General features: G+C 42.8%; 1 protein-coding gene across 1 annotated transcript in view; it reads left to right on the plus strand.

The window, feature by feature from the left end:
• Nucleotides 1-20,649, plus strand: part of METTL4 (methyltransferase 4, N6-adenosine) — a 380,380-nt gene that overhangs the window by 227,193 nt on the left and 132,538 nt on the right. The window contains 1 exon segment of the mRNA XM_053714956.1: nucleotides 7,291-7,465. Within this exon segment, the coding sequence (XP_053570931.1) occupies nucleotides 7,291-7,465 (175 nt within the window).

Genomic DNA, 20,649 nt, shown 5'->3' on the forward strand with positions numbered 1-20,649 from the left:
AGGACAGGGCCAAATCAAGGGCCAAACAGTCTAATTTTCGTGCCTTTCGAAACTTCAAGGCAGGTGCAGCATCAACTTCCTCTGCTACAAAACAAGAGGGAACTTTTGCGCAATCCAAGCCGGCCTGGAAATCTAACCAGGCCTGGAGCAAAGGCAAGCAGGCCAGAAAGCCTGCTGCTGCCTCTAAGACAGCATGAAGGAACGGCCCCCTATCCGGCAACGGATCTAGTAGGGGGCAGACTTTCTCTCTTCGCCCAGGCGTGGGCAAGAGATGTTCAGGATCCCTGGGCGTTGGAGATCATATCTCAGGGATATCTTCTGGACTTCAAAGCTTCCCCCCCACAAGGGAGATTTCACCTTTCGAGATTATCTGTAAACCAGATAAAGAAAGAGGCATTCTTACGCTGTGTGCAAGACCTCCTCATAATGGGAGTGATCCATCCAGTTCCACAGATGGAACAAGGACAGGGATTTTATTCAAATCTGTTTGTGGTTCCCAAAAAAGAGGGAACCTTCAGACCAATTTTGGATCTAAAGATCTTAAACAAATTCCTCAGAGTTCCATCAAAATGGAAACTATTCGGACAATCCTACCTATGATCCAGGAGGGTCAGTACACGACCACAGTGGATTTGAAGGATGCTTACCTTCACATACCGATTCACAAAGATCATCATCGGTTCCTAAGGTTTGCCTTTCTAGACAGGCATTACCAGTTTGTGGCTCTTCCCTTCGGGTTAGCTACAGCCCCAAGAATTTTTACAAAGGTTCTGGGGTCTCTTCTGGCGGTCCTAAGACCACGGGGCATAGCAGTGGCCCCTTATCTAGACGACATCCTGATACAGGCGTCAAACTTCCAAATTGCCAAATCTCATACGGACATAGTGTTGGCATTTCTGAGGTCGCATGGGTGGAAAGTGAATGAGGGAAAGAGTTCTCTATCACCCCTCACAAGGGTTTCCTTCCTAGGAACTCTGATAGATTCTGTAGAAATGAAAATTTACCTGACGGAGTCCAGGTTATCAAAGCTTCTAAATTCCTGCCGTGTTCTTCACTACATTCCGCGCCCTTCAGTGGCTCAGTGCATGGAAGTGATCGGCTTAATGGTATAGTGCCATTTGCACTACATCTCAGACCGCTGCAATTATGCATGCTCAGTCAGTGGAATGGGGATTACACAGATTTGTCCCCTCTGCTAAATCTGGATCAAGAGACCAGAGATTCTCTTCTCTGGTGGCTATCTCGGGTCCATCTCTCCAAAGGTATGACCTTTCGCAGGCCAAATTGGACAATTGTAACAACAGATGCCAGCCTTCTAGGTTGGGGTGGAGTCTGGAATTCCCTGAAGGCTCAGGGATCGTGGACTCAGGAGGAGAAACTCCTCCCAATAAATATTCTGGAGTTAAGAGCAATATTCAATGCTCTTCTAGCTTGGCCTCAGTTAGCAACCCTGAGGTTCATCAGATTTCAGTCGGACAACATCATGACTTTGGCTTACATCAACCATCAAGGGGGGACCAGGAGCTCCCTAGCGATGTTAGAAGTCTCCAAGATAATTTGCTGGGTAGAGACTCACTCTTGCCATCTATCAGCGATCCATATCCCAGGTGTAGAGAACTGGGAGGCGGATTTTCTAAGTCGTCAGACTTTTCATCCGGGGGAGTGGGAACTCCATCCGGAGGTGTTTGCTCAATTGGTTCATCGTTAGGGCACACCAGAATTGGATCTCATGGTGTGTCGCCAGAACGCCAAGCTTCCTTGTTACGGATCCAGGTCCAGGGACCCAGAAGCGACACTGATAGATGCTCTAGCAGCACCGTGGTTCTTCAACCTGGCTTATGTGTTTCCACCGTTTCCTCTGCTCCCTCGACTGATTGCCAAAATCAAACAGGAGAGAGCATCAGTGATCTTGATCGCGCCTGTGTGGCCACGCAGGACCTGGTATGCAGACCTGGTGGACATGTCATCCTTTCCACCTCTGCCTCTGAGACAAGACCTTCTACTACAAGGTCCTTTCAATCATCCAAATCTAATTTCTCTGAGACTGACTGCCTGGAGATGGAACGCTTGATTTTATCAAGGCGTGGCTTCTCCGAGTCAGTCATTGATACCTTAATACAGGCACGAAAGCCTGTAACCAGGAAAATCTACCATAAGATATGGCGCAAATATCTTCATTAGTGTGAATCCAAGAATTACTCATGGAGTAAGGTTAGGATTCCTAGGATATTGTCCTTTCTCCAAGAGGGTTTGGATAAAGGATTATGAGCTAGTTCTTTAAAGGGACAGATTTCTGCTCTGTCTATCCTTTTGCACAAGCGTCTGGCAAAGGTTCCAGACGTCCAGGCATTTTGTCAGGCTTTGGTTAGAATTAAACCTGTTGCTCCTCCATGGAGCTTAAACTTGGTTCTTAAGGTTCTTCAAAGAGTTCCGTTTGAACCCCTTCATTCCATTGATATCAAACTTTTATCTTGGAAAGTTCTGTTTTTGATGGCTATTTCCTCGGCTCGTAGAGTCTCTGAGTTATCAGCTTTACAATGTGATTCTCCTTATCTGATTTTCCATACAGATAAAGTAGTTTTGCGTACAAAACCTGGGTTTTTACCTAAGGTAGTTTCCAACAAGAATATCAATCAAGAGATTGTGTTTCCATCATTGTGTCCTAATCCTTCTTCAAAGAAGGAACATCTTTTACATAATTTGGACGTAGTCCGTGCTTTAAAGTTTTACTTACAAGCGACTAAAGATTTTCGTCAAACATCTTCCCTGTTTGTTGTTTACTCTGGACAGAGGAGAGGTCAAAAGGCTTCGGCAACCTCTCTTTCTTTTTGGCTTCGGAGCGTAATACGCTTAGCCTATGAGACTGCTGGACAGCAGCCCCCTGAAAGGATTACAGCTCATTCTACTAGAGCTGTGGCTTCCACCTGGGCCTTTAAAAATGAGGCTTCTGTTGAACAGATTTGCAAAGCGGCAACTTGGTCTTCGCTTCATACCTTTTCAAAATTTTACAAATTTGATACTTTTGCTTTTTCGGAGGCTATTTTTTTGGGGAAAGGTTCTACAGGCAGTGGTCCCTTCCGTTTAAGTACCTGCCTTGTCCCTCCCTTCATCCGTGTACTTTAGCTTAGGTATTGGTATCCCACAAGTAATGGATGATCCATGGACTGGATACACCTAACAAGAGAAAACATAATTTATGCTTACCTGATAAATGTATTTCTCTTGTGGTGTATCCAGTCCACGGCCCACCCTGTCCTTTTAAGGCAGGTCTAAATTTTGAACTACAGTCACCACTGCACCCTATGGTTTCCCCTTTCTCGGCTAGTTTCGGTCGAATGACTGGATATGGCAGTTAGGGGAGGAGCTATATAGCAGCTCTGCTGTGGGTGATCCTCTTGCAACTTCCTGTTGGGAAGGAGAATATCCCACAAGTAATGGATGATCCGTGGACTGGATACACAACAAGAGAAATAAATTTATCAGGTAAGCATAAATTATGGGGTTTTTTTAAAGTTAAAAGAAAAAAAGTTTCCAACGTTAGCTGAGAGGTTGTATTAGATTATTTTTTGTTCACTTTTAGGTCTGTGAGCAGGTTTAATCCAGTCAAAAATGTGCTGCAAAATATATTTAACATAGGTTATTTTTTTAGCAGGTGTCACAAAAACCTACATATTACCGATGGGGAAAGGGAAGCTGAAATAGGGAAATAACAGCACTAGATAGCAAGCAATCAACAGCTGAATTTTGGTTTCCGTCATGCATTAGTTTAAATGGACAGTGTATGTAAGTTAATTTTATATATCAGTAATGTTGTGAATATTATCCTTATTATTATTATTATTTATTTCAGTAGTGTACCTGCAAAGTGTATTATGTGTTTAGATACAAATAAATATCATGGAACCTCTATATGATTCTGATAATGTAACTCCTTATATATATAATAGCGGTTACCAACTTTGCAGGGTGCAATGTGTGCAATTTAATAACACTCTAAAAATTATATCATTTGCAAAGGATAATAGATATAAAACCTGAAGTTCTGATTTGTCTATTAATTAAACTAGACCAGATCAATAAACAAACTTTATTAAAATAATTATTGGAAATAATAAGCAATATTTGAATAAAGCAAATTAATAACATACATCATTACAATGAGTTAATGATTATCAGGTTAAAACTAATGAAAACAATCACTAAATGGTTTTATTTGCAGTAGCTTGCATGTATAATAGAAAAACAGAAACTTTTGTTATTTAAATTCTCAGCATAGCTGGCAAGAATCAGGTAAACTAATAATCCTGGCAAACCATAAGAAAATGATATTATTACCCGATTCCTGATTGACCCAGTGTTATTGTCGACAGATAAGACCAGGTTAACAGGAATTACCTAACAAAAATATTTGTGACTATAAAGGGCAAACCAGAATTGATTAACTCACCTGATTCAATAATAAAACTTTGAATATAAATGTAAAGAGCATAAATCATATTAACAAAACCGTTTCATATAGGTTTGTTTCATACTTATCAACATTGTGGGATCCTTCACTGGGGTTCAGTGTAAAAAGACCCTCTCTTGCCATTATCCTGACTTGTGTATCTGGTCAGCTTAGCCTCCCATCTCCTCTGGATAGGGTGGGGTCATCATGCATGCTCAGTGTGACCCTTGTGCCGTCTGCTTGTGTCCCCTCCTCCTCTCTTGTGGGTGAGTGTGTATTTTATGGAAAACTCTTAACTCCACCTCCACTGATAAGGTTAGGTTTCAAATAAATGATTGGCTAACACTAATTACAGATTAAGATTTTTGTTAATGAGCTAAGATTTAGCAGTCAGAATATTTTTCCCTCGGAAGATGGCACTCGTCACTAAGCTATAACAGACAAATTTGTACTTTGTAAATATATATTTGACCATTAACCAAGGTTGAACCCCACTAATGTTTATAGAAAAAGAGACTTACTGGAACCATGTAAACATGAAAAACATGGGGATATTTGTGGATATTTATACCAATAATATAATGATAGGAATCAGGCAGCTATGTTGGGGACCTTGATTATTATAATAACTAAGCATGAATTATTTTGTTATAGTACAAAAACTTTACCATAAGCAATTATATACTGACAAGCAACACTAGCTAATAGCTACATATTAATACTGAAAAATAATATATATGTGTATGTGTACCTAAATCTATAAGTAAATACACATGATACATTGTACCCCTATATTATATAGCACAGACATATATGATTAATCTGCAATATCAAAATGTTGAATTTTACCAGACAATTGTCCTGACAGTAATTAAGCACTGTATTGTAATATATCTTCTTATAAAATAAATGTCTTATTATTTCTTTTGCTGGCAAATTTGTTTTGCATTCCAGAAACATACCCCTTAAAATCCTCTTGAATAAGCTTATCTCATTTCCTGTGGCCAGCTAGGAACAGATATAAATGAAAACGTACTAAACTCAGCAATCACTGTTTAGTATGTAGTTTGACCAGGGACCTAAAGTCTGCTGTATCAACCTCACCCTATCTAGAGGCAATAGATTAACTACAATTTTAAGAGGTATTTTGCAAAAATAATCAAATGATATTGCAAAGTGTTTTTTTAGTCACATAATGTAAAACATTCTGTCGGGAAATATAGTTTGAGTTTAGTGTGTCTCTAATTTTGTTTGCCGAGAATATCAAACAAAGCTAGGCCACTGTGTTAAGGACTTCTCTTCAATGAAACACTTAAAGGGCCACTGTAAGTAAATATTTTCTATGCCTGTTACTAACTAACTACCCCAAATACGCTTTTTTATCAATAGCATTTCATTAACATATCTCTACCGTATATCAGAAATCTTGTCTGCAAATTTAATTGTTTTCCAAACCCACTCCGTGGGTATCCTTTGCTCTGTACCAATCCGTTTACAATACCTGTTTCAAAATGGCGCTTTAAACACAAAGTTATTGGTTTAAGTATTTTGAACACTCAGTGCTGAAAATAGTGGGCAGGATAACGTGACATCATCGGCGAATAAAAGATATAACTTTTAGAACGTTATGAAACTTCGTTTTGGAGAAAATATAGGTCAGTAGGTTTTAATTAATGTTTATTAACTTTAATATGTTAGTTGTTTAGCTTAAAAATTATAACAGAAAGTAATCCTTTAAAGTGAATACAATTTTTTTGTTAATTCTTCTTCCCTATCAATTCTCAAACAAAAGATTAGTTAAACAGCCACATTATTTTTAACAAAATCTTATAATTTCACATTGTATTTTATATTTCAATTTAGCTCCATTTTTCAATCCAACTCCTCCCATCCAGTTCTTCCTGTATTTCTACCGCATTACGTATAGAGCGGTTCTGCCCGCTCTATTACGTAGTTGAAAAGGGCGTTCACAAGTAGTACTCTATTTGCGCATGCGTTTTCCACGGTAGTGCTAATATGCGCATGCATTCCATAATGCTTAAGTAATCACTATCGGCACATCGATTTTCTGTGCGCATGTGTCCTTACAGCATATCTTGCTAATGAGCGCTGATAATTTCTGCGCATGTGCGAGTCGTGTCAGAGAGTCGGTCATCAGTTTGTGAATGCATGCGCATTAACATTGCGTGATGTTTAAGAAAAGGGGCTGAACGCCTCGGGGGGGGGGGGGAGTGGATTAGTTTAATGAAGTGTCAATCAAAGTAGAAATGAGGGACAAAGTGGCAGGCGGAGGAAACAAGTAAAAGATTTGTCGCTAAATAACTGTAAAATTCAATTTCAGGTTAGTTCGTAAAAAAAAGATGAATTAAACTACACTTTATTTTTGGTGATAAACAATATGAGAATGAGCTATCCCATTGAGTTTACATCCACTTTAATGATATCCTGATAACTCATTAAGTCTGCAATATGTTTAATTCTCTTACCTTACCCTACTGAATGTATGCTACACAGGGAAGGCTTATCTCCTGTTGATTAGATGTTTATTTTCCCATTACATACGCAGAACGTACAGTTGTATGTAAAATATTTTATCTGATGATTAAGATAAATAGAAATACACAATAAAATAATATGTATTTTGCTGAAACAAGTATTTACCACCGGATGTCACTGTTGTACTTTATTTTGCTGTGTAAAGGAAAAATAAAATCTTTCTCCTGGGCAGTTAAAAAGCAGCTTCCTAAGGGTTTAGTCAGTTGTTTATATCATTGTGTTTTTACAATAATCGCTCTAAGCTAAAGATTTGGAATTTTAACTCTTTGTTTTACCTTTTTTATTAGGTACAATTACTTGTCTACACAGGAAATAAAACAACTTCCTATACCTGCGTTGGCAGCTTCAAGTTGCCTTGTGATCACTTGGGTAACTAACAGGCAGAAACACCTGAAGTTTGTGAAGGAGGAACTTTATCCTTATTGGGGTGTGAAAACACTAACAGAATGGCACTGGGTAAAGGTAAACCACAATTTTCTCTTTCTCTCTTGCCTGTCTCTCTTGTCTCTGTCTTATCTCTGTCTCTCCAGTCTCCCTCTCCTCTCTGTCTCTCTCCAGTCTTTCCTATCGGTCTCTCTCTTGTGTCTCTCTCCTATCTGTCTGTCTCTCCTATCTGTCTGTCTCTCTTGTATCTGTCTCTCTCCTTTTGTCTCTCTCCAGTCTCTCCTGTCTCTCTTCAGTCTCTCCTATCTGTCTCTCTCCTATCTGTCTCTAGTCTCTCTCTCCTATCTGTCTCTCGCTCCCTCTCTGTCTCTCTTGTATCTGTCTCTCTCCTATCTGTCTCTCTCCAGTGTCTCTCTCTTGTCTCTCTCTGCTAGTCTCTCTCTCCTATCTGTCTCTCTACAGTCTCTCCTCTTTGCCTCTCCCTCTCTGTCTCTCTTCTATATGTCTCTCTCCTATCTCTCTCTCCTTTCTGTCTGTCTCTGCCTCTCCCTCTCTCCCTCTCTTGTATATGTCTCTCTCCTATCTGTCTCTCTCCTATCTGTCTCTCTCTCCTATCTGTCTCTCTCTCCTATCTGTCTCTCTCCAGTCTCTCTCTAGTCTCTCTCCTTTCTGTCTGTCTCTGCCTCTCCCTCTCTTGTATCTGTCTCTCTCCTGTATCTCTCTCTCCTATCTGTCTCTAGTCTCTCTCTCCTATCTGTCTCTCTCTCTCTCTCCTATCTGTCTCTCTCCAGTCTCTCTCTCCTATCCGTCTCTCTCTAGTGTCTCTCTCCTATCTGTCTCTCTCTCCTCTATGCCTCTCCCTCTCTGTCTCTCTCTCCTCTATGCCTCCCCCTCTGTGTCTCTCTCCTATCTGTCTCTCCTCTCTGCCTCTTCCTCTCTGTATCTCTTAAATCTTTCTCTCTCCAGTGTCTCTCTAGTCTCTCTCTCCTATCTGTCTCTCTACAGTCTCTCCTCTCTGCCTCCCCCTCTCTGTCTCTCTTGTATCTGTCTCTCTCCAGTCTCTCTCCCCTATCTGTCTGTCTCTGCCTCTCCCTCTCTGTCTCTCTTGTATCTGTCTCTCTCCTGTATCTCTCTTTCCTATCTGTCTCTCTCTGGTATCTCTCTCCTATCTGTCTCGCTCTCCTATTTGTCTCTCTCCAGTCTCTCCTCTCCTATCTGTCTCTCTCCAGTCTCTCTCTCCTATCTGTCTCTCTCTCCTATTTGTCTCTCTCCAGTCTCTCCTCTCCTATCTGTCTCTCTCCAGTCTCTCTCTCCTATCTGTCTCTCTCTAGTGTCTCTCCTATCTGTCTCTCTCTCCTATATGCCCCTCCATCTCTGTCTCTCTCTCCTCTCTGCCTCTCCCTCTCTGTATCTCTACTATCTTTCTCTCTCCAGTGTCTCTCTCTAGTCTTTCTCTCCTATCTGTCTCTCTCTCCTTTCTGTCTGTCTCTGCCTCTCCCTCTCTGTCTCTCTTGTATCTGTCTCTCTCCTGTATCTCTCTCTCTCCTATCTGTCTCTCTCTGGTATCTCTCTCCTATCTGTCTCTCTCTCCTATTTGTCTCTCTCCAGTCTCTCATCTCCTATCTGTCTCTCTCCAGTCTCTCTCTCCTATCTGTTTCTCTCTAGTGTCTCTCCTATCTGTCTCTCTCTCCTCTATGCCTCTCCCTCTCTGTCTCTCTCTCCTCTCTGCCTCTCCCTCTCTGTATCTCTACTATCTTTCTCTCTCCAGTGTCTCTCTCCTGTCTCTCTATCCTATATGTCTCTCTACAGTCTCTCCTCTCTGCCTCTCCCTCTCTGTCTCTCTTGTATCTTTCTCTCTCCAGTCTCTCTCTCCTTTCTGTCTCTCTCTGGTATCTCTCTCCTATCTGTCTCTATCTACTATCTGTCTCCAGTCTCTCTCTAGTCTCCCTCTCTCCTATCGGTCTCTCTCTAGTCTCTCTCTCCTATATGTCTCTCTCCAGTCTCTCTCCTCTCTGCCTCTCACTCTCTGTCTCTCTTGTATCTGTCTCTCTCCTATATGTCTCTCTCCAGTGTCTCTCTCTAGTCTCTCTCCTATCTGTCTCTCTACAGTCTCTCCTCTCTGCCTCTCACTCTCTTTCTCTCTTGTATCTGTCTCTCTCCAGTCTCTCTCTTCTATCTGTCTCTCTCCAGTCTCTCTCTCCTTTCTGTCTGTCTCTGTCTCTCTGTCTCTCTTGTATGTGTCTCTCTCCTGTATCTCTATCTCTCCTATCTGTCTCTCTCTCTCCTATCTGTCTCTCTCCAGTCTCTCTCTCGTCTCTCTCTCCTATCTGTCTCTCTCCAGTCTCTCTCTCCTTTCTTCTGTCTCTGCCTCTCCCTCTCTGTCTCTCTTGTATCTGTCTCTCTCCTGTATCTCTCTCTCCTATCTGTCTCTCTCCAGTCTCTCTCTCGTCTCTCTCTCCTATCTGTCTCTCTCCAGTCTCTCTCTCCTTTCTTCTGTCTCTGCCTCTCCCTCTCTGTCTCTCCTGTATCTCTCTCTCCTATCTGTCTCTAGTCTCTCCCTCCTATCTGTCTCTCTCTAGTCTCTCTCTCCTATCTGTATCTCTCCAGTCTCTCCTCTCCTATCTGTCTCTCTCTCCTATCTGTCTCTCTCTAGTGTCTCTCTCCTATCTGTCTCTCCCTCCTCTATTCCTCTCCCTCTCTGTCTCTCTCTCTTCTATGCCTCCCCCTCTCTCTGTCTCTCTCCTATCTGTCTGTCTCTTCTCTCTGCCTCTCCCTCTCTGTATCTCTACTATCTGTCTCTCTCCAGTGTGTCTCTCCTGTCTCTCTCTAGTCTCTCTCCTATCTGTCTCTCTACAGTCTCTCCTCTCTGCTTCTACCTCTCTGTCTCTCTTGTATCTGTCTCTCTACAGTCTCTCTCTCCTATCTGTCTCTTTCTCCTTTCTGTCTGTCTCTGCCTCTCCCTCTCTGTTTCTCTTGTATCTGTCTCTCTCCTGTATATCTCTCTCTCTCTCTCTGATATCTCTCTCCTATCTGTCTCTGTCCAGTCTCTCCTCTCCTATCTGTCTCTCTTCAGTCTCTCTCTCCTATCTTTCTCTCTCTAGTGTCTCTCCTATCTGTCTCTCTCTCCTCTCTGCCTCTCCCTCTATGTATCTCTACTATCTGTCTCCAGTCTCTCTCTAGTCTCCCTCTCTCCTATCGGTCTCTCTCTAGTCTCTCTCTCCTATATGTCTCTCTCCAGTCTCTCTCCTCTCTGCCTCTCACTCTCTGTCTCTCTTGTATCTGTCTCTCTCCTATATGTCTCTCTCCAGTGTCTCTCTCTAGTCTCTCTCCTATCTGTCTCTCTACAGTCTCTCCTCTCTGCCTCTCACTCTCTTTCTCTCTTGTATCTGTCTCTCTCCAGTCTCTCTCTTCTATCTGTCTCTCTCCAGTCTCTCTCTCCTTTATGTCTGTCTCTGTCTCTCTGTCTCTCTTGTATGTGTCTCTCTCCTGTATCTCTATCTCTCCTATCTGTCTCTCTCTCTCCTATCTGTCTCTCTCCAGTCTCTCTCTCGTCTCTCTCTCCTATCTGTCTCTCTCCAGTCTCTCTCTCCTTTCTTCTGTCTCTGCCTCTCCCTCTCTGCCTCTCCCTCTCTGTCTCTCCTGTATCTCTCTCTCCTATCTGTCTCTAGTCTCTCCCTCCTATCTGTCTCTCTCTAGTCTCTCTCTCCTATCTGTATCTCTCCAGTTTCTCCTCTCCTATCTGTCTCTCTCCAGTCTCTCTCTCTCCTATCTGTCTCTCTCTAGTGTCTCTCTCCTATCTGTCTCTCCCTCCTCTATTCCTCTCCCTCTCTGTCTCTCTCTCTTCTATGCCTCCCCCTCTCTCTGTCTCTCTCCTATCTGTCTGTCTCTCCTATCTGCCTCTCCCTCTCTGTATCTCTACTATCTGTCTCTCTCCAGTGTGTCTCTCCTGTCTCTCTCTAGTCTCTCTCCTATCTGTCTCTCTACAGTCTCTCCTCTCTGCTTCTACCTCTCTGTCTCTCTTGTATCTGTCTCTCTACAGTCTCTCTCTCCTATCTGTCTCTTTCTCCTTTCTGTCTGTCTCTGCCTCTCCCTCTCTGTTTCTCTTGTATCTGTCTCTCTCCTGTATATCTCTCTCTCTCTCTGATATCTCTCTCCTATCTGTCTCTGTCCAGTCTCTCCTCTCCTATCTGTCTCTCTTCAGTCTCTCTCTCCTATCTTTCTCTCTCTAGTGTCTCTCCTATCTGTCTCTCTCTCCTCTCTGCCTCTCCCTCTATGTATCTCTACTATCTGTCTCTCTCCAGTGTCTCTCTAGTCTCTCTCTCCTATCTGTCTCTCTACAGTCTCTCCTCTCCTATCTGTCTCTCTCTAGTCTCTCTCTCCTATCGGTCTCTCTCCAGTCTCTCCTCTCCTATCTGTCTCTCTCCAGTCTCTCTCTCTCTCTCTCTCTCTCTCCTCTCTGCCTCTCACTCTCTGTCTCTCTTGTATCTGTCTCTCTCTTATCTTTCTATCTACAGTCTCTTCTCTTCCTCTCACTCTCTTTCTGTCTCTCTCCAGTCTCTCTCTCCTATCTGTCTCTCTCTCCTTTCTGTCTGTCTCTGCCTCTCCCTCTCTGTCTCTCTCATATCTGTCTCTCTCTCTCCTATCTGTCTCTAGTCTCTCTCTCCTACCTGTCTCTCTCTAGTCTCTCTCTCCTATCTGTATCTCTCTAGTCTCTCTCTCTTATCTGTCTCTCTCTTGTCTCTCTCTATCTGTCTATCTCCAGTCTCTCCTATCTGTCTCTCTCTAGTCTCTCTCTCCTATCTCTCTCTCTCCAGTCTCTCCTATTTGTCTCTCTCTAGTGTCTCTATCCTATCTGTCTCTTTCCAGTCTCTCTCTCCTCTATGTCTCTGTCTCTCTCCTATCGGTCTCTCTCTCCTCTCTGCCTCTCCCTCTCTGTGTCTCTCTTATGTCTCTCTCTCCAGTGTCTCCCTCTAATCTCTCTCCTATATGTCTCTCTACAGTCCCTCCTCTCTGCCTCTCACTCTCTTTCTCTCTTGTATCTGTCTCCCTCCAGTCTCTCTCTCCTATCTGTCTCTCTCCAGTCTCTCTCTCCTTTCTGTCTGTCTCTGCCTCTCCCTCTCCCTCTCTGTCTCTCTTGTATCTGTCTCTTTTGTATCTCTCTCCTATCTGTCTCTCTCTGGTATCTCTCACCTATCTGTCTCGAGTCTCTCTCTCCTATCTGTCTCTCTCCAGTCTCTCCTATTTGTCTCTCTCATATCTGTCTCTATCCTATCTGTCTCTCTCCAGTGTCTCCTGTCTAACTCTAGTCTGTCTCTCTACAGTCTCTCCTCTCTGCCTCGCCCTCTCTGTCTCTCTCCAGTCCCTCTCTCCTATCTGTCTCTCTCCAGTGTCTCTCTCCTTTCTGTCTGTCTCTGCCTCGCCCTCTCTGTCTCGCCCTCTCTGTCTCTCTCCTATCTGTCTCTCTCCATTGTCTCTCTCCTTTCTGTCTGTCTCTGCCTCTCCCTCTCTGTCTCTCCTGTATCTCTCTCCTCCTATCTGTCTCTCTCTGGTATCTCTCTCCTATCTGTCTCTCTCCAGTTTCTCCTCTCTGCCTCCCTCTCGCTGTCTCTCCTGTATCTCTTTTCCTCCTATCTGTCTCTCTCCAGTCTCTCTCTCCTTTTTGTCTCTCTCTCCTCTCTGCCTTTCCCTCTCTGTATCTCTATCTTCTCTGTCTCTCTCTATCTCCCCTTCCCCTCTCCTCTGTTTCTTTCCTCTCTGCCTCTTGTCTCTCTCTTCTCTCTCCTATCTGTTTTTTTCTCTCTTCTCTGCCTCTCTCTCTCTCTCTCTCTCTCTCTCTAGATTTAGCATGAGAACAAAGAAAGCTAAAATTATATGTGGCCTGAAAAACATTACAGTAAATATCACACATGCACTAAATAACCATATTGTTGCTTGTCTCATTTTCCTAGGCATATTATCATACAGAACAAACAAATAATGCAAAGTGTAAAAAGTCCTAAATAAATATTAGAAGCACTGCCAAAGAAACAAATAGTAAAATCTTTCTAGATATTAAAAATGTGATTGTTTCTCTTGTAAGGTGTATCCAGTCCACAGATTCATCCTTTACTTGTGGGATATTCTCCTTCATAACAGGAAGTGGCAAAGAGAGCACACAGCAGAGCTGTCCATATAGCTCCACCCCCCAGTTATTCTCTTTGCCGGCTCTAAGCAATAGGGTCCCTCTAGGAAGGGTAAAGTGAATGTGGTGTTAGATTTGTAGTTTTTGTTCTACAAGCAAAAGTTTGTTATTTTAAATGGTACCGGTGTGTACTATTTACTCTCCAGCAGAAAAGAGATGAAGATTTCTGCCGAGAGGAAGATGATTTTAGCATGTTGTAACTAAAATCCACTGCTGTTCCCACACAGGACTGAGGAGTACAAGAAAACTTCAGTTGGGGGTAACGGTTTTGTAGGTTAGGCTCCAAAAAGGTATGTTCAGTCATTTATTTCTAGACAAGACTGTGATAATGCTAGAAAAGGACTGATAAGATCCCCATGAGGGAAGGGTAAGCTTTATTCAGAGACTAAGTATGGAATTACAAGCTTACATAACAGGGCAAATTTATTCTGGTTGACACTATTTCTTCTGTTAAGTGTGATCAGTCCACGGGTCATCATTACTTCTGGGATATTACTCCTCCCCAACAGGAAGTGCAAGAGTATTCACCCAGCAGAGTTGCATATAGCCCCTCCCCTCTACGTCACCCCCAGTCATTCTCTTGCACCCAACGACTAGATAGGATGTGTGAGAGGACTATGGTGATTTTATTTAGTTTATTTCTTCAATCAAAAGTTTGTTATTTTTTAATAGCACCGGAGTGTGTTATTCCTTCTCTGGTAGAGTTTGAAGAAGAATCTACCAGAGTTTTTACTATGATTTTAGCCGGAGTTGTTAAGATCATATTGCTGTTTCTCGGCCATCTGAGGAGAGGTAAACTTCAGATCAGGGGACAGCGGGCAGTTTATTCTGCAAAGAGGTATGTAGCAGTTTTTATTTTCTAACAATGGAATTGCTGAGAAAATCCTGCCATACCGACATTATATCATGTATGTATAATTTACATTTTAGTATTCTGGGGAATGGTACTTCACTGGAATTACACTGTGTATATAAGACTTTAGCCTAATAGCAATGCAACAGGCTTTTTAATAACTCTTAATTATGTTAAACGTTTTTGCTGGAATGTAAAATCGTTTTCATTTTCTGAGGTACTGGGTGAATAAAATGTTTTGGGCACTATTTTTCCACTTGGCAGTTGCTGGATCTAATTATGACAGTTTTTAATCTCTCTCACTGTTGTGTGTGAGGGGGTGGGACCTTTTTTGGCGCTTTTACTACGCATCAAAAATTTCAGTCAAAAGCTCATTGTTTTTTCCTGCATGTTCCGGTTTATCTCTACAGAACCCAGGGATCTTCAAAGCTAATTTGAGGGAAGTAATCTAACAGAGCTGTAAGATTGTAGTTGACTGTGATAAAAAACGTTTATTCTTTAACTTTTTTATGCCTCAGGGTTAGCTATTCCTTGCTACTGGGTACAAGCCTTTGCTAAGTTGCATTTTGTTTTACAAACTGATTGATTTCATCTGTTATATATACTCAGTGCTTTTCGAGCACAGTTCGTTTTTTCATTGTATTTTACTTGTATAGTATTTCCAAATTGCAAGTTTATTTGCTAGTTTGTTAAACATGTCTGATTCAGAAGATGAGACCTGTACTATTTGTACTAACGCCAAGGTGGAGCCAATAGAAATTTATGTACTAACTGTATTGATGCTACATTAAATAAAAGTCAATCTGTACAAATTGAACAAATTTCACCAAACAACGAGGGGAGAGTTATGCCGACTAACTCGCCTCACGTGACAGTACCTGCATCTCCCGCTCGGGACGTGCGCGATATGGCGACGCCAAGTACATCTGGGCGGCCATTACAAATAACATTACAAGATATGGCTACTGTTATGACTGAGGTTTTGGCTAAATTACCAGAACTAAGGGGCAAGCGTGATCACTCTGGGGTGAGAACAGAGTGCGCTGATAATGTTAGGGCCATGTCAGATACTGCGTCACAACTTGCAGAACATGAGGACGGAGAGCTTCATTCTGCGGCTGACGGTTCTGATCCAAACAGATTGGATTCAGATATTTCAAATTTTAAATTTAAGCTGGAAAACCTCCGTGTTTTACTAGGGGAGGTGTTAGCGGCCCTGAATGATTGTAACACAGTTGCAATACCTGAGAAAATGTGTAGGTTGGATAAATATTTTGCTGTACCAACAAGTACTGACGTTTTTCCTATACCTAAAAGACTAACTGAAATTATTACTAAGGAGTGGGATAGACCCGGTGTGCCGTTCTCACCCCCTCCGATATTTAGAAAGATGTTTCCAATAGACACCACCACACGGGATTTATGGCAAACGGTCCCTAAGGTGGAGGGAGCAGTTTCTACTTTAGCTAAACGTACCACTATCCCGGTAGAGGATAGCTGTGCCTTTTCAGATCCAATGGATAAAAAATTAGAGGGTTACCTTAAGAAAATGTTTGTTCAACAAGGTTTTATATTGCAAACCCCTTGCATGCATTGCGCCGATCACGGCTGCAGCGGCATTCTGGATTGAGTCTCTAGAAGAGAATCTTAGTTCAGCTACGCTGGACGACATTTCAGACAGGCTTAGAGTACTTAAGCTATCTAATTCTTTCATTTCGGAAGCCGTAGTACATTTAATTAAACTTACGGCTAAGAATTCCGGATTCGCCATTCAAGCGCGCAGAGCACTGTGGCTAAAATCCTGGTCAGCTGATGTAACTTCTAAGTCCAAATTACTTAATATACCTTTCAAGGGACAGACCTTATTTGGGCCTGGTTTGAAAGAAATTATCGCTGACATTACAGGAGGTAAGGGACACGCCCTACCTCAAGACAAAGCCAAACCTAAGGCTAGACAGTCTAATTTTCGTTCCTTTCGGAATTTCAAAGCAGGAGCAGCATCAACTTCCACTACTCCAAAACAAGAAGGATCTGGTGCTCGCTACAGACAAGGCTGGAGACCTAACCAGTCCTGGAATAAGGGCAAGCAGGCCAGGAAGCCTGCAGCTGCCACTAAAACAGCATGAATTGAGGGCCCCCGATCCGGGATCGGATCTAGTAGGGGGCAGACTTTCTCTCTTCGTCCAGGCTTGGGCAAGAGATGTCCAAGGATCCCTGGGCGCTAGAGATAATATCTCAGGGATACCTTCTGGACTTCAAACACTCTCCTCCAAGAGAGAGATTTCATCTGTCAAGGTTGTCGACAAACCAAACAAAGAAAGAAGCGTTTCTACGCTGCATACAAGAACTATTGTTAATGGGAGTAATCCATCCAGTTCCACGGTCGGAAAAAGGGACAAGGGTTTTACTCAAATCTGTTTGTAGTTCCCAAAAAAGAGGGAACTTTCAGACCAATCCTGGATTTAAAGATCCTAAACAAATTCCTAAGAGTTCCATCATTCAAAATGGAGACTATCCGGACAATTTTACCCATGATCCAAGAAGTTCAGTACATGACCACAGTGGACTTAAAAGACGCTTACCTTCACATACCCGATTCACAAAGATCATTACCGGTATCTAAGGTTTGCCTTTCTAGACAGGCATTACCAGTTTGTAGCTCTTCCCATTCGGATTGGCTACAGCTCCAAGAATCTTCACAAAGGTTCTAGGTGCTCTTCTGGCGGTACTAAGACCGCGGGGAATTTCGGTAGCTCCGTACCTAGACGACATTCTGATACAAGCTTCAAGCTTTCAAACTGCCAAGTCTCATACAGAGTTAGTACTGGCATTTCTAAGGTCACATGGATGGAAGGTGAACGAAAAGAAAAGTTCACTCGTTCCACTCACAAGAGTTCCCTTCCTGGGGACTCTTATAGATTCTGTAGAAATGAAGATTTACTGACAGAGGACAGGTTAACAAGACTTCAAAGTGCTTGCCGCACCCTTCATTCCATTCAACATCCATCGGTGGCTCAATGCATGGAGGTAATCGGCTTAATGGTAGCGGCAATGGACATAGTGCCATTTGCTCGCTTACACCTCAGACCACTGCAATTGTGCATGCTAAGTCAGTGGAATGGGGATTACTCAGACTTGTCCCCTTCTCTGAATCTGGATCAAGAGACCAGAAAATTCTCTTCTATGGTGGCTTTCTCGGCCACATCTGTCCAGGGGGATGCCATTCAGCAGACCAGACTGGACAATTGTAACAACAGACGCCAGCCTTCTAGGTTGGGGTGCCGTCTGGAATTCTCTGAAGGCTCAGGGACAATGGAGTCAGGAGGAGAGTCTCCTGCCAATAAACATTCTGGAATTGAGAGCAGTTCTCAACGCCCTCCTGGCTTGGCCCCAGTTGTCAACTCGGGAGTTCATCAGGTTTCAGTCGGACAACATCACGACTGTAGCTTACATCAACCATCAGGGAGGGACAAGAAGCTCCCTAGCAATGATGGAAGTATCAAAGATAATTCGCTGGGCAGAGTCTCACTCTTGCCACCTGTCAGCAATCCACATCCCGGGAGTGGAGAACTGGGAGGCGGATTTCTTAAGTCGTCAGACTTTTCATCCGGGGGAATGGGAACTTCATCCGGAGGTCTTTGCCCAAATACTTCGACGTTGGGGCAAACCAGAGATAGATCTCATGGCGTCTCGACAGAACGCCAAGCTTCCTCGGTACGGGTCCAGATCCAGGGATCCAGGAGCAGTCCTAATAGATGCCCTGACGGCACCTTGGGACTTCAGGATGGCTTATGTGTTTCCACCCTTCCGATGCTTCCTCGATTGATTGCCAGAATCAAACAGGAGAGAGCATCAGTGATTCTGATAGCACCTGTATGGCCACGCAGGACTTGGTATGCAGACCTGGTGGACATGTCATCCTGTCCACCTTGGTCTCTACCTCTGAAACAGGACCTCCTGATACAGGGTCCTTTCAAACATCAAAATCTAACTTCTCTGAAGCTGACTGCTTGGAAATTGAACGTTTGATTTTATCAAGACGTGGATTTTCTGAGTCAGTTATTGACACCTTAATACAGGCTAGGAAGCCTGTTACCAGAAAGATTTACCATAAAATATGGCGTAAATACCTATATTGGTGTGAATCCAAAGGTTACTCTTGGAGTAAGGTTAGGATTCCTAGGATATTGTCTTTTCTACAAGAAGGTTTAGAAAAGGGTTTATCTGCTAGTTCATTAAAGGGACAGATCTCAGCTCTGTCTATTCTGTTACACAAACGTCTGTCAGAAGTGCCAGACGTTCAGGCTTTTTGTCAGGCTTTAGCGAGGATTAAGCCTGTGTTTAAGACTGTTGCTCCGCCATGGAGTTTAAATATTGTTCTTAACGTTTTACAGGGCGTTCCGTTTGAACCCCTCCATTCCATTGATATAAGGTTGTTATCTTGGAAAGTTCTATTTTTAATGGCTATTTCCTCGGCTCGAAGAGTCTCTGAGTTATCAGCCTTACATTGTGATTCTCCTTATTTGATTTTTCATTCGGATAAGGTAGTTCTGCGTACTAAAACCTGGGTTCTTACCCAAGGTAGTCACTAATAGGAATATCAATCAAGAGATTGTTGTTCCATCCTTGTGTCCAAATCCTTCTTCAAAGAAGGAACGTCTTCTGCACAATCTGGATGTAGTTCGTGCCCTAAATTTTACTTACAGGCAACTAAAGAATTTCGACAAACGTCTTCCCTGTTTGTCGTTTACTCTGGTCAGAGGAGAGGTCAAAAAGCTTCTGCTACCTCTCTCTCTTTTTGGCTTCGTAGCATAATACGTTTAGCCTATGAGACTGCTGGACAGCAGCCTCCTGAAAGAATTACAGCTCACTCCACTAGAGCTGTGGCTTCCACTTGGGCCTTTAAGAATGAGGCCTCTGTTGAACAGATTTGCAAGGCTGCAACTTGGTCTTCGCTTCATACTTTTTCCAAATTTACAAATTTGACACTTTTGCTTCCTCGGAGGCTATTTTTGGGAGAAAGGTTCTTCAGGCAGTGGTTCCTTCTGTACTAAAAGAGCCTGCCTATCCTCCCGTCATCCGTGTACTTTTGCTTTGGTATTGGTATCCCAGAAGTAATGATGACCCGTGGACTGATCACACTTAACAGAAGAAAACATAATTTATGCTTACCTGATAAATTCCTTTCTTCTGTAGTGTGATCAGTCCACGGCCCGCCCCTGTTTTTAAGGCAGGTAATTATTTTTAAATTATACTCCAGTCACCACTACACCCCTTGGTTCCTCCTTTCTCGTTGGTCCTTGGTCGAATGACTGGGGGTGACGTAGAGGGGAGGGGCTATATGCAACTCTGCTGGGTGAATCCTCTTGCACTTCCTGTTGGGGAGGAGTAATATCCCAGAAGTAATGATGACCCGTGGACTGATCACACTACAGAAGAAAGGAATTTATCAGGTAAGCATAAATTATGTTTTTATGGCAAGTTGACACTTTTTATGGCAAACGTTTTTTTTTCTTATAAAGATAGTTTTTGAGACACTTAGAAGGTCTCTTTGGGTTTCTTTCAGGGGTTGTTACCCACATGGCTAATATTATAACTCTTAGGAGTGTATCTTTAGGCCTCACAGCACTGGAGTAAGGTGGGAGGGGCCTAATTTCACGCCTCAGATGCACAGTTAGAGGGACTAGATCTTCAGGCTGTGTTCACATGGTGGCTCCTGCTACAGTTTGAGGACCCATAAAAAGCTTTTTCCCCATAAATCTGACTACTAAGGGAAGGTAGGGCCCACAGCAGAGCTGTAGAAAGGTGCTAAATTTGTTTTAAACCGGTCTGTTAGCTTACCTATTGATCCAGTTTGGGCATTAAGGGGTTAATCGATTTTTTTTTGCTATTTGTGCAATCTTACCAATGCTTTAGGTACATACTGTGAAATTTCAGAAAGTTTGGTGCATTTTTCACTGTTTTGGAAAATTGTGTGCCTTTTTTATTTCTTAAAGGCACAGTAACGTTTTTTTTGCAAAGGTGTGTTTTTGCTTGATTTACGTGATTTCTAAGCCTGTTTGTCTTACTACTAGTCTGTTAAACATGTCTGTCACCAAGGAAAATCCTTGTTCAATGTGTTTAGAAGCCATGGTGGAACCCCCCTCTCAAAATGTGTCCCACGTGTACTGATATGTCTATACATTTTAAAGACCATATTGTCGCACTTAAAAATGTGGCCCAAGATGA

Source organism: Bombina bombina, chromosome 5, assembly GCF_027579735.1.
Source record: "Bombina bombina isolate aBomBom1 chromosome 5, aBomBom1.pri, whole genome shotgun sequence".
In the NCBI taxonomy this organism is placed as follows: Eukaryota; Metazoa; Chordata; class Amphibia; order Anura; family Bombinatoridae; genus Bombina; species Bombina bombina.